The sequence below is a fragment of the Haemorhous mexicanus genome, chromosome 8 (genome assembly GCF_027477595.1).
Source record: "Haemorhous mexicanus isolate bHaeMex1 chromosome 8, bHaeMex1.pri, whole genome shotgun sequence".
In the NCBI taxonomy this organism is placed as follows: Eukaryota; Metazoa; Chordata; class Aves; order Passeriformes; family Fringillidae; genus Haemorhous; species Haemorhous mexicanus.
The window spans coordinates 18,943,448-18,957,065 of record NC_082348.1 but is presented as its reverse complement, the minus strand read 5'-3'; the positions used below and the strand labels follow the sequence as shown (position 1 = coordinate 18,957,065).

Below are 13,618 nucleotides of genomic sequence, written 5' to 3'. Positions count from 1 at the left end.
TTTAGCAATAATGGAATAAATGAAGTGTCACATCCTTGTATGAAGGATGTCAGCATGTGCAATATACCAGTGATATGGTCCAACCGTCTCACCTCACTGTCTTTTTGAGACTGGACTAGTGGAGAGCAGTTAAAACTAAAAGGTTAATGTCAAATATCCTTCTTCTTTTTGTTGAGTCAGCTTCTGCAAGGATTAAATTTATGTTTTAAAAAAAGGACAGTGGAAAAAATACTTTTATGTCAAATTTAGAACAATTTGAAGGAACTTGTTTGGGTAAGCTTAAATCCCAGATGAGTATTAGTGGAGTTTTCATATGCTCTCTGTGAAGAATGTGCAAAGTGGAATGCAGAAAACTGCTTTTAGGTTACATCCTTTTAGAGGAGGTGCAGTGTGCCCATATGTAGTAGCTTGTGAGAAGGTTTCTATTGTGTGAACCCAGATGGTTAAAAGCAATTCTAATGGCTCTGTTGCATTGAGGATGGAATTGGTAGGGAGTGTAGCATGGTCTGTAGCATGAAGGGACAGGTTGGCTGTAAGGGCATGCTTACACTAGAGAGGATGGCAGCAAAAACACTAGGGCAAGATGAAACTCTGACCCATTGTCTGTTGTGAAATGGGAGCAGTAGGCATCTTGATGTGGTCTGAAATTGCATTGTTTCACTGCTAACTTTTGAAATTGGCAGAGAGAACTTGTCTGTTGCAGGATGACTTTTCCAGTAGTGGAAAACCCTGTTTTGTTCTTCAGGAGACAAGTGGATGTAAAGGCTTTTCATGGTTTATGCAACCTGAGCTTTCATTATACTATAACAGTTTCCTGAACAGAGACTGGGTGTTAAACCAGTCTATGTTTTGGTTTTGTTGTAGTTAGTATTCTATGCTTTGAGGGTTCTGGAAGACCTGCAAGGCTCAATGTATCTGAAGAAGCCCTACCTTCTGACAAGGAATGGTTGACTGTAATCTATTCTATGCAATCATTTTCTCTGATCCTAATTTGTTATGCTAAATGGTTGCTTGTGACAATTTAGTTTCACTGTATGATAGTTCATTTCTTCTATATTCTGTTACCTCTCAACTGAAAAGCTTATTTAGGTAGTCTGGTCTCTAATACCTGTTCCTATGGAACACTTCACACCTCTCCTTGTTTAGTAGATGAGACAAAAGGAGCCTTTTGACCAGATGGGAAAGCTGCAGGTTTTTTATCTCTATCCCTGGTTGATCACTTTGTGAGCCAGAGAAGGAGGAGAACATCTTTAAGAGGAAGGAGGCATGTAGCTACTCAGTGTCTGGCTCCTGCTTCAGTTTGTGAAGCTGCTTTTTCAAGCAGGTTTCATATGTACATAGGTCGAACTGAGAAGACTGCACAACCTGACTTTACTCTCAAACTAGTATATTGTGTAGAGAATTAGAAAAGCTGGAGAAAGAAGAAACTAGGTGTATTGGCTTTACTCTAAACCTAAAAAGCTTTTTGCATTGTCAGCATATCTTAGTAATGTGGTGAAGAACATCCCATTGCAAGTCACCTTTGTCTGAGAAGAAAACACAGAAAAGTATATTTTTTTGTAGTTTAACTTTTCCAAAATGTTTTGAAGTGTTACTTGCTGTCATTTAACTTGAGGAAGTAGTCAAGATTTTTATCATGGCATTGGGTGAATAAATTCTTATCTTTTTTGAGGCTTTTCTATTCAAATATTTTTTAAAAGCAAAGATTTGGTTGTTTTCTACAAGTAGATAAAACTACTGGCATAGATGAAAAAGATACATAAGGAAAATCTTTGTCTTTTTTCCCTGTATACTTAATAGCTAAAAATACTTTCTCCTGTTTCAATGTATGTTTGTGTAGTCAAAGTAATGAGAGGATTTGTGCCTTGATGTCTACTGAATGATGAATTCATTAAAGTGATATATATGAGTCTTACCTTAGCTGAATTGTGCTGACTTGGTGGTTTCTTCCTTGGGATGTCTTATTTAATTTTTAAAATCTCTTAATTCTTTTACTACCTACATTATTGGAATTTTTAAAAGCTTTGTTCTGTAAGCAGACAGAACAGGACATGTCAATATTTGTCTGTGACCACATCCTGCAGAAACATGACTAGTTAGTCCTGTTGAGAGGTTTTTTAAGAGACTTTTTTTTTAAAAGATGAGCTCAGAATTTTGACACAAAATTCATATGCAGTTAAAAAGCTTTGTGATTTGAGTGAAAACATCGTGTGAACCAACAATACATGAAAATAGCTAGGCAAATAGCAATTAAAACATGTACAATAACTTTCAGTCATGAGGTATTGTTGGTGCTGTTTTCAGATGTGCAGAGGGAAAAGCTCTCAATTGTTCTTAAGTCGGCTGGTAACTGAATCCACGTTTGTAGAGCTTGACAACAAAAGGCTTTTTGTTCACAGTTTGTATTCATCTAGGACATGCCAAATAAATAGAATGTAGTTTATAAGCGGGCCAATATAACATGTTGCTCAAATGACTTACCAGAAATCCATAATTTATATTGAAATATTTAGCATTATGGGTAGAAGCTTGTTGGGAGCTTTTAGATTTCTGCATGGATGAGCACAATGTAATTATTTGAGGAAGCACACATTGTTATATTTGATGTGGCAGCAAGATGTGCAACTTGAGCAAAACTCCTTCTGAATATTACTGGCAATCATTTCATTAATTTAGTGAGGCAGTACTGACTGGGTCAATGCCAGTGGGTGCCTGATAAAAGAAGCAACAATGCCTTTTACTCCTGTGGTTCACAAATAAAGCATTCTAGAGAAAATGATTCTATTTCTTTCCCCCACATTTGTTCAATTCCCCGTGGTTGTGTGACCGTATGTGATTTGCATGCCGAGTAAACATGAGTGACTTTCTCTGCTGAGCCATTCAGTAACCTGCATCTCCTCACTGTTGGGGTGGTACTTGTGCCTCCTGTGCTCTTCACAAGGATCAGCATGCTCCTTGTAGGGTGTTACTCTACTCTAGTTGTGATGAATGAGCAGGAACACTGGTGGAACTGTAGAAGATTTGGCATGTACGGTTTACTGATTTTTTTCTGTTCATAGGATAGGGGAACAAAAAACCTGGTTAAACAGGGACTGGCCTAAAAGAACAGAAAAAAACCCCAGTTGATAAAGCACAGTACCCACCCCTCCATGTATCAACCCTGCAGGTCATGTTCTTGATTAAAACAGATGTATCCAAAGACAGAAGTGTAATGAACTATGAAATGCATTGAGGGGTGGTTATGTCTTGATAAATGAGCTCATCATTTGAAATAATTTGCTTTGTAATTTTTTGTGGTGTATGGAAAAGAAACTTTCAGGTTTTTCTTTTCCATCTGAGATGGGTGAAAGGTGTCTTGCTAGTGGAAAGGTATGAATGTGGAGAAAGCATGGAAAAAGGATAAACAGCTTTGAAGTTCTTTGTCAGTATGGGCTTTTCATGCTGGTCGCTAGTTTAACTCATCTGTTAAACTCTGTTAATCTCTCAGACTGTTCCTTTCCTGCCCTTTTCCAGGTAGCGGTGCTACAGCAGTTGTCCAGGCAGCACTCTGCAAACCCAGGCAAGAACGTGTAGCAATAAAGAGGATCAACTTAGAAAAATGCCAAACCAGTATGGATGAATTGCTTGTAAGTAAATAAAGTGGCAGTATGTTACATGGAGACTTACCTTCTGTTTTGACTTCTTTTTTCGCTTGGTCCAAGAGTGAGGGTAGAATTTTATGCAGGATATGAGAAAAGGATTTGAAAATAACATAATTTTTTAATGCATATTTTTTCATGTCACAAAAACGACATATGCAAACTTTAATCTTGGGATAATCAACTTGGGATAACTGTGGGAAGACCCTAAACTCTTGTTTTCTGGAAGCTCACTTTTTAAACGATTACTGTCTGGTTGTCTGTCTTTTTTAATACTGAGAAAAGATACATTTTCCTTTGGTTAAACACTGATTAAAAATATGAAGAAAAAATTTAGTAGGTCTCCTTAAAATGTCTAAAGCACCAAAGCACATTGGATCATTTCATAATGATAACTTTTAAGGAGAAAAGAAGGAATGGCTACACGGCCATGTATACAAGGAAACTCTTGTTAAAGCTAGTAACACGCGTGTATCAGATAGGCGTAACAAGAATGTTTGAAGAATATTATTTGTTTGGGCCACTGATCAGAGAAGAAAGGGACCTGAAAGAAGCCATTTGTAAAGGAACTGCAAGAGTTTTTCCTCTGCACTGGTTGTGGCAATCCAGAAAATTCACAAAGAACTATTGAAGCACAAAACCTATTGCTTTCTAATGCTCCTAGATAGGTGCTTGTAGGACTAATGTGTGTTTATGTATAGGCAGCATAACAAGATTTGAAGGACACAAAGCCATTCTAAAAGTGAGAACACTCTCTTCTGTTCCACAGGTTATACTACAGCCTAGAGACTGTGGGCTTTTTCTAATGCAGAAATTCCTGCCTCTGAAGGAAATGATCTCCTCAGCAGGGAATTGCCAGTGCAAAAGATATCTTGAATTTGATACAGAGGGTATGGTCCGTCCAGTTTCTTCAGATAAAATGGCTTTTTTACAGTGGAGGACCCAAAATGCTCTTCCCCTGGTGATTGATGGCATTCACCTTCAGTTCATGTGACCGCTTGTATGCGACATTGTTGTGCTTTTTACGAGGATTGTGGTAGTGGAAGTTACTGCTGAGGTAGTGAGAATTCTGTCAAACTGAAAACTCAAAAGATAAATTCTGAACTGTCCTTAAGCCCAAGGTGAGATGCTGTGCATGATGTATTAACGGCTACAGTCCCCAAAGAACATTTCTATAAAAAGATAAATACTAATAACTGTAAGATAAATTGGTCAGATTTGGAAATTTTTGGTTAGAATTTGAACTAATACTGGGAATTAAGAATTAAAACGTTACAAGCAAACAAGAATACCAGACAAAACTGCCAGAAATCTGCAAGAGAAATTCTTGTGGTCTGGAGAATCGATTGCAGTTAGTTACAAGCTTGTAAAAAGTTACCTTGCCAAGTGCTTGAGTGTCTTTACTGTTGACATGTCTCCACTGTCTGTCAAATGAGGCAGTAGGTCTTGAATTTTTGGTCCTATATTGCTTTCTTTTGGTACAAAGACAACTGTCCATACCATCTGTTTTATTTTATAACGTAAGTCAACTTCTGCTTTTCTGTGCTCAGATTTTTTGTTTCTTTAATTTGTTGATCTGTTTTGATCTAAACATGAATTGGGATTTTCCTGGTTCCTGGTTAGGAGAGCTATAGAAGTGTGCACACCTATGTGCATGCGTACACAAACATAATTAACCTTTTTCTGTGAGGTTCAGTATACTTATGACTCAGTTCTGTTAGAGAAACGTTAAAATTTTGTTTGAAAAATAGAAACTTTTTTTGGAAAAAGACATAATTGACCTTCAAAACTCTTGTTAAAACTGTACTAACATTTTCATTTCAGTTGATAGTACTTAAAATGTTCTTGTGTTTTTGGCAGAATTTGAGTCTAAAAATTTTGAGTTTAATCAGTTTTTAATCACTTATTTTTCTGATGAAACAGTTTTTATTGGCACAGGAATGTTCTAAAACTGTCCTCAGAACATGCTGTTTTTTAAAATGATGGTGCAGAGTGCTTCTGAATGCTGTGCACAGGCACCCTTCACAAATTCTCAGCTGTGTGGCCTTCAGAGGAGTGGAAATGCATCAACCCATGCGAGCAGACTTCGGATTTGGGCCAGTGTCAATTAAAATAGAAAGGCAGTGTGGGAGGGAGTTTAAATATTACTGAGGTTACACAAACTGCCCAACTCCTGAAATTCGATACTCTGTTTCCTGCAATGTCCTGTGTTCTCACTATTGTAACCTAAGTGTAACTTTACCCCCTAAGCCAAGGAACAAGTCCCGTCCTTACTACTGTCCTGACTGGCTATCCTCCCTATTCTTTTACCTCCGTTTTTTTAAACAATCAAACCCTCAAGTCCACAACCTCCAGAATGTTCTGTAGAATTGTTTGATTGAAGGGATTTTCCAGGCTGTTGGCGTTGCTGCGGTACCTGCCCCGGAGCCCCGGCCGTGTGAGGGGGCCCCGGGAGCCGGGCCCGCGGGGCGGCGGCACCGGCCTGCTCAGGGCCCGGCCCGCCGCTGCTGCTCAGCACGGAAAGGAGCTGTCTCGCAGTTGCTTATTAACTGTGTCACCCACCTGCCCTTAGGCTGAAAGACATTTTTATGCAGCTGCTCCGTGAAACTGGATCAGGAGTAACCTGGCTGAAAGAGGTTAGCTTTTAACCTGGGCATGTTGCCTGGTGAAACGCACAAATGCCTGTGCTAGTGCAAGGCAGGGAGAAGAGAGGGATGAGGTGAGACTTAAATTGCTGTTACTTTGCTGCTGTTGAATGTCTGAGGTGACATAAATGTGAAGAAAGCTCCAGTGTTTTCTCCTGAATGTTCTGCTGCAAGCTGTTTCCCTGGCAGTGTATTTTAAGTGAATGCTTTTCTTTCTCACCTGTGCACATCGTAGGCCGCAGCCAAATAGATGAAGTCTATGGAGGCTTACTATTCTGTTTGTGATAGGAGTTTTCTAGAACCACAAGTCTGAAATTATTTAATTCTTTCCTGACTAAAATTTCGTCCCTTATCTCTCATGAGGTTCTTTCTGTCTGTTTATTTTTGTTTTGCAAAGACTCTTTGAAAGAAAAAGTCGTGAAAGCTGAGACGCAAGGTGCCTTTGGCAATGGTTACTGTGGTAGCTCAGTTGTTGCCCATGAGTTGATGCAGGGAGGTAAAATAGTCAAAGCACTTTTCAGTTAAAGATAGTGAAGCTTATCTCAGTCAATTAGTTACATTTCTGCATTATTGATGTCTGAGAAAAATAGATGAGATGCATTTTTGCCCAGTGGGGTCAGCTGGACTTTTTGAGTCACTGTTGTATTACCAGCATAGGAAAATAATAAAACAGTGTAAGAAATGAAATAGTAACCAGGACTGGGGGAATTACAGTTAAGGTTTGGAATGGGTAGCTGAATTAAGAGCATGAAGCAGTAATTTGACTTGACTTGTTTAAGATGACATGTCTTCTGGGAGAGGGAAATATACTCTACATGTCTGTCTTCTGCCTTTCACCTACTGTCTTCTGGGGGATGATAGGGAACTATCTTGCAAATCGCTCTTATTATTCAGGCTCATTGATTCATTATCCAGGCATTCTTCCTTCTGTGCTTCAGGGTTTGGAAATTGTCTAAGGAGGAGGACTTTGGACAACAGAACAGGCTGAAATGCGTGTCAAACTACAGCCTGACTTTAATAGTCACCTACAAGCACCATAAGATTAAATCCTAGTCTTTAATACATATAATTAACTTTTTATTCGAAATCAGCTGTGACTTTTGAGTGCATTGCAAATAACAAAAAACCTCTTTCAAACAATTGCTAAAATGAAGTTTAAAGTTGAAAATGGCATTCGTGGCAGCTTTAATCAGCCTAAACAGGACCTGCATAGTGCGTAACTTGCACAAGTGTTGTTGAGTCAGAGAGAAACAATTCACCTCAAACAGTTGCTTTTCAGGGAGAGAGGAGCAAGAGTTTTTAGCTGGATTGGCTTCCAGACTAGCTCACCCTCCAGGAGTGTGTCCTCTAGCACCAAGGGTGGATCAGGGCACTGTGGCTGGAGGTAGAGAGGGAGAAGTAGGACTGGGGCAGCTGAAATTGGTGTGAGGCCAAACCCTGTGGTACAGAAGAGGCCTCATGCTCCTATGTAAGGATTGGCAGAAGAATGAGTGGCCGGAAAGGTGTTACAGAACAATAATGTGAAAGAGTGAATAGAAAAAGAGCTCTGCTTGAATTAACAGATACAAGACAGTCATTCTTAATGTGTACAGCTGTGGCGTGTCATAGATGCTGTTACTTGGTAGTGCCACGTTGTGCATCTGTTAGTGACTGTGTGTCCCTCTAGTCGATTGTTTCCTATGACTTTTGGCCTGAAATATTGCTTTTTCTCTATTTCTGTTTACTTGTGTGGCTCTGTCTACCTGTCTGTCCCACAGTAGCTGAGCCAGTGGTGCTGTGTCCTTTGTTTGATGGCTTCCTTCCTCCTTTCCTACCTGTTCCCATTTTACTCTTCACATCCCTTTTGAACAGAAAATGCAGTAGATTTTGACCTTTCCTTGCATTTTGTTGTCCAGCCTGTACCCACACCTTCAGCTTGTGGAGACTACTCATTCTTCATTGCTTACTGTGAATTTGAGACATTACCAGTAATTTCTTTGCTGTTCTCAGGAGAAAAGTGATGTAGCTATGCCTATATCTCATGGCCAAACTTCCCTCATGTTCTTAGCAATAATGTTTTTTCTTGCATGCAGATCTTTAGGTAAATTGAGATGTTTTAATGCCTTGATGCATACTCTGTACATACTTTAGTTCCATTATAGTATTTCACTTTGGAAATTAAACTTTATATTAGCAAAACTGATAGCTGGCTCTGTTGTTTTGGGCTTTGTATTTCTTACAGAAAGAAATTCAAGCAATGAGTCAGTGCAATCACCCTAATGTGGTGACCTATTACACATCTTTTGTGGTGAAGGATGAACTGTGGCTGGTTATGAAGCTATTAAGTGGGGGTAAGTTACTGGTTTTACTTGTTTAGCTGCAAGGCAATTGTAGGATTTTTTTTTTCCTGATGTACCACCTGTGAGTTCATTGAGCTAAACTAACTAATGAGAAAGGGGTAGACACTACATAGGATGAACCTCGAGATGTAGGCATGTTAAGGAGGAATATGCAAGCTTACAAAGTTTGTGTATCTATATTCATAGGACAGGCTAAGAATTACTGAAATACAGTAGTTATATAAACAACATTGAATTTTCATTCTGAACCGATTTATCAAAGTTCTCTATTAAGGCTCTGTAGGGAAAACTGATTGGAATTAATTAAATTCTGTCAGTGTCATCTTTTTTGGAGTTTCTCTGGAATACTGTGTATTTTTATAAAAATGCATATATATTTGATTTCATAATGAGTATTACTCATTCCTTATTCAAGCAAGATCCATCCTAGGCCAAGTATTACACATATTGCATCTTTTTTTATTGCTTAAGCTAACCAAACACTCATTGCATTTTTTTATGATAATAGTTACTGATAAAAAAGTCTTATTTAGTTCTGGAAGAGGAAGAAGGAGGGTGAACTTAATGTGCTTGTTGTTTAGGAAAGAGAGGCCCTAGAATATGATGTGATGGTCCTGGTTGTTACACAATGTTGTTCAAGATTAGTCTTGATGGCTGCAGGCTGCTTCACCGTGATGCTGGAAAACCAGGAGGGGAAGTGTTCATAGCCCTTGGTTTGATGTGCTCATAGCCCTTGGTGTGTCGCATTTGGTTGAATTGGTCAGTTCAAGCAAAAGCAAGCATAGACCATGAGAGAAACGAGTGATTCATGACAGGAATTTACTGTGAGCTGTTGAACAGTGCTTGGATAAAAACAAAATGTTTCCATTAAAAGCCTTGAAGTGTATAATAACTGAGGTTCAATGTCAAACTATGTGTCACTGGGAATGTTGTCATTTGTTTGCATTTGTCTCCTTCCAATCTTGCAGCTGTGAGTTTACATTGTGAATACATGAACCATGATCTAAACTGGATAATAAACCAAGACCTTTGCAGTACATGTTTAAATATGGGGTACTCCTGAATTCTTAATTAGTGGTTGCTTTGCAAGTGTTAGCAGATCTTTCTAATGGATCATTAAGTGTTATGGTATTTTTGACAAAAAGCAGTGCTCTGTATCTCGTTTGAATGGGTTAGTGGTGTGCTTTATTCTCAGAGCTAGTTACATGGAGCATTTACACATGCATGCCAAGATTTAAATTGCATAGCATAGAAAGAAAGCTGTATTTCTTCATTCTAAGGAATCTGATATGATAATGCTTTGTATATGCTTTTTTCTCTCCTGGATCTGTAATACAGGTTCAATGCTTGATATAATAAAGTATATTGTCAACAGAGGAGAGCACAAAAATGGTGTGCTTGAAGAACCCATAATAGCAACAATTCTTAAAGAAGTTTTGGAGGGTTTAGACTATCTACATAGGAATGGGCAAATTCACAGGTAGGAGAATGTATATAGTGAAAAGCATTTTCAAAATTGACTGTAGCTTGTTGAAAGCTTTCAGTTTGTGAGACTATATTTATAAAAGGTGGTAAACCAGACTTTGAACCTAAATGTCTACCTTCTTAAAATCTATTCCTGAATTTTGCTCCTTTATGCTTGAGCTGAATTCTGGTCTTTTTATATGAGAAAATTTGTTAGCGTTTGAGTTTTGCACTCTGCTTTAATGTTATTCAGTTGCATTTTGCACATCAGCTTCCTTTTTCTGTAAATTTGAAAATGCTATCTTGTGAAACTATTCAGTGTGCAATATTTATTTGTTTGCATAAATGTGCAGTATGCACTTTCATGCTAACCCCTGTTTGTACATTCTAGAGATTTGAAGGCTGGTAACATTCTGCTGGGTGAGGATGGCTCTGTACAAATAGCAGGTAATGGTGGTAGTAGAGTAATGAATCAATAAAAGCAAAAGGTAATTGCAACTGGATCAGGGGCAACTGGTATCAAGGGGGAAATTTTTTTCTATTGCCTTTTAACTATTCCCTTTGGGCTGTTGTAGCCACAAGTTACCCAGTTTCAGATTTCAGGATACTTGATTAATGATACTTGATTCAGAAATTATTCAATATTTCTCTGTGTCCCATCAAATATATAAGGAAGTTTTCTAATGTCCTTTTAATGTTTCCATTTTATTCACCCATGCACCTTAAACAGCTTGCAAATGGTAGAAGCTGATATTTCTGGTAATTTCATTTTTTTTCTGCAAGTAATTGTAATAGTTCTTGGGCATCCAACAATCTGTGTGTACTGTCCTTCATAAGGACTTTGACTATAAGTTTACTAGTCACTGATATATCTCACTGAGAATTATTTTTGGCATATTTGCCATTTGTTTGGCAGTGGTATCTGTTGGATACAGTTTAGCATCTTAAACGTCCTCTGAGTGCATTGATGTGCTTCTTGAGCTGTAGTCTGTAAGAATTGAATTATTTGGTCTCATCAGAGCAAGGTCATATCCCATCTCTCAGGCTGGTATCAATTGATCTGGAAAGCAATGGGAGCAGGTGGTGATGCCTGCCCCTTCCCCCAGCACACTGCCAGGCCTTGCACAGTCTCTTGTGGGTGACCGAGCACTGAGAGCCCTTGGTAATAAAAATGGCTACAGACAGAAGTTATAATATTTTTATATAAATGATGCTTTCAAAGTACCATGTAAACATGTATTTTAAGGGCTTTAATATGCCAGTGGCAAATAATGATAAAACTACATTTTCCTGTAATTACTGGAGATGTTTTCTTTTCAACCTTAAAATAAGGTAACAGGAAAGGAAAAGGGAATACATTGAAGTCTATAGTGAAACACTCTATTTCAGTATAACTGGAATGTAAATAGTACAGTTGAAAATACTCTTCATATAGCTCCATTCAAAATTGACGGTATCTTTACATACATTGGGAACCTGCTCTTTCTTCCACTTACATGCCTACCTCTCCCATACAGCTATCATTGATGTAGTAACAGAATAACAGAACACTGAGTCTTTTGGGTTTTTTTCTTCTTCTATTTCAGAATTTGGAAAAAGCTATTCGTTTCCTGGTCTACTATTAATTACATATTAATGATGGCTTTTCTGATTGCCTTTGGTTTGTCAAATTCCCATAAGAATTGAAATTACATATAGTATTCTCTCTTGTTCAAATCACATTCATATTTAGTTGCTATGCAGAAGAAGCTCCTTGTCTTTGAACAATAGCAGATGCAAACCTTGGCACAAAGTGAATATTTGAAAACCCTAGGTGACAGATGTATTGGAGTCCTTTGCAGCTTTATCCAGGAAAACACATACTGGGAGGTTAAACTTGAGGATGTTTTAGTGTGGATTTCCCTGATAAAACTATACCGTCTATTCTATAGCATTTCATGAACAGCTTGTTGTGGAGCAAAGGTCAGCTTTGCAATGGAGAGTTTCTATAAGCATTCCTTCAGGAACTGACTTCATTTCTAAAATGTGCACGTTTTGCTTTGCTATTGGCAGTTCAACAGATTTCAACTTTTCTCCTCTTTCCCAGATTTTGGTGTTAGTGCATTTTTAGCAACTGGAGGTGATGTTACTCGTAACAAAGTAAGGAAAACATTTGTTGGTACTCCCTGTTGGATGGCCCCTGAAGTAATGGAGCAGGTATTTCTAATGCTAATCAAAATTTTAAAACATTTTATCTCTTTTTGGAACTTGAGAAATTACCACCTTGGTTTAACATTCTGGTTCTGTTTCAGGTGCGAGGTTATGACTTCAAGGCCGATATGTGGAGTTTTGGGATAACAGCCATTGAGTTAGCAACAGGAGCAGCACCTTATCACAAATACCCTCCTATGAAAGTAACAATCACTTTGTAATTGTTAATGCTGTTAGCTGCGTTATTAATGCTGCTAGATAGTACTACTTCATTTTCAATAGCAAGTCAGGGTATCTAGATAGATGTATTCTGTGCAGTATTTTTTTCTTTTAATTTCTATGTTTCAAATTGGTTTTGCTTATGACACCTCATTTTTGGGTTTATTTTAGGTGTTAATGCTAACGCTTCAAAATGACCCTCCCACTTTAGAGACAGGTGTAGAGGACAAGGAGATGATGAAAAAATATGGCAAATCCTTTAGAAAACTAATCTCATTATGCCTTCAAAAAGATCCTTCCAAAAGGTAGGTCACTATTGCCATGTAAAATAGAATTATTTTTGAAAATATAGAAATACTTTAAGTTTTGGTGATATAGTCTTTAAGTGTATGGTTTGAATTTCGTAAATAGCAGCCTTCAGTCACCTCCTTCTGGGGACAAGAAATTGCTTTTTTACTGTTCCTTAAGTTTACTTCATCAGACTGTTAATGTATTTATACTTAAACACAGAATTGGATTAAATGTGGATCAAATAAAAGTCCTTGCTCTACATCTTAATTTCTCATCTGAAGTAAGATATAAATCTTGATACTGTGCACAAGTCTAACAAGACTGTTCAGATTGAGCAGCGGAACAGTTGGTAACCAGATATATCATTCTCTTGGCCTTTAAAAGGAATTAAAAATGAATAATTTTATGTTGATTTTTCTCATCTTGTGGCATGAACTTGGTGTTGTTTTTAACTGGGATATTTCCAGAGAAAATTACTTACCAAGACGTATTTTTTTTTTTTAATGGTAAAGTTAGGGGCTCAAGTTTCTTGAATTTTCCTCATGTGTATGTAGGGAACTGTACATCATGATGTCTTTGCTGTTTGTTCTTTCTTGCTGTGTTTTTTAAATAGCCATGGTGATGAAAGTATTAAACATTTATCTCAAAACTATTGTTGAGATCTCAAGTTCCTGAATGATTAGTTTATTTATTCATTTTTATGCGGACTCGTTTTTGCAGACTTTTTTCTCCTGAAGATTTGTTGGAAGCACATTCTAATTAGCATTATTTCCTAAGGTGTTGCGTATTTCACTGTTTTCTAGAGTTTCAGAGCTACTATACTGGGGGAAAG

The 13,618-nt window shown here is 37.8% G+C and overlaps 1 protein-coding gene across 4 annotated transcripts in view; it reads left to right on the top strand.

The window, feature by feature from the left end:
- The window catches only part of STK39 (serine/threonine kinase 39), a 75,187-nt gene that overhangs the window by 12,368 nt on the left and 49,201 nt on the right, over nucleotides 1-13,618 (top strand). The window contains exons 1-8 of one of the 4 annotated variants that reach the window (XM_059853037.1): nucleotides 3,361-3,421; nucleotides 3,514-3,626; nucleotides 8,505-8,613; nucleotides 9,961-10,102; nucleotides 10,478-10,533; nucleotides 12,173-12,282; nucleotides 12,378-12,479; nucleotides 12,667-12,800. In XM_059853037.1, coding sequence (XP_059709020.1) covers nucleotides 3,376-3,421; nucleotides 3,514-3,626; nucleotides 8,505-8,613; nucleotides 9,961-10,102; nucleotides 10,478-10,533; nucleotides 12,173-12,282; nucleotides 12,378-12,479; nucleotides 12,667-12,800 — 812 coding nt within the window. In that variant the 5' untranslated portion in view covers nucleotides 3,361-3,375. Of the gene's footprint in view, nucleotides 1-3,360; nucleotides 3,422-3,507; nucleotides 3,627-4,407; nucleotides 4,529-8,504; nucleotides 8,614-9,960; nucleotides 10,103-10,477; nucleotides 10,534-12,172; nucleotides 12,283-12,377; nucleotides 12,480-12,666; nucleotides 12,801-13,618 lie in introns of those variants that run through there. The other 3 variants (XM_059853039.1, XM_059853035.1, XM_059853038.1) reach the window with 3 other exon arrangements.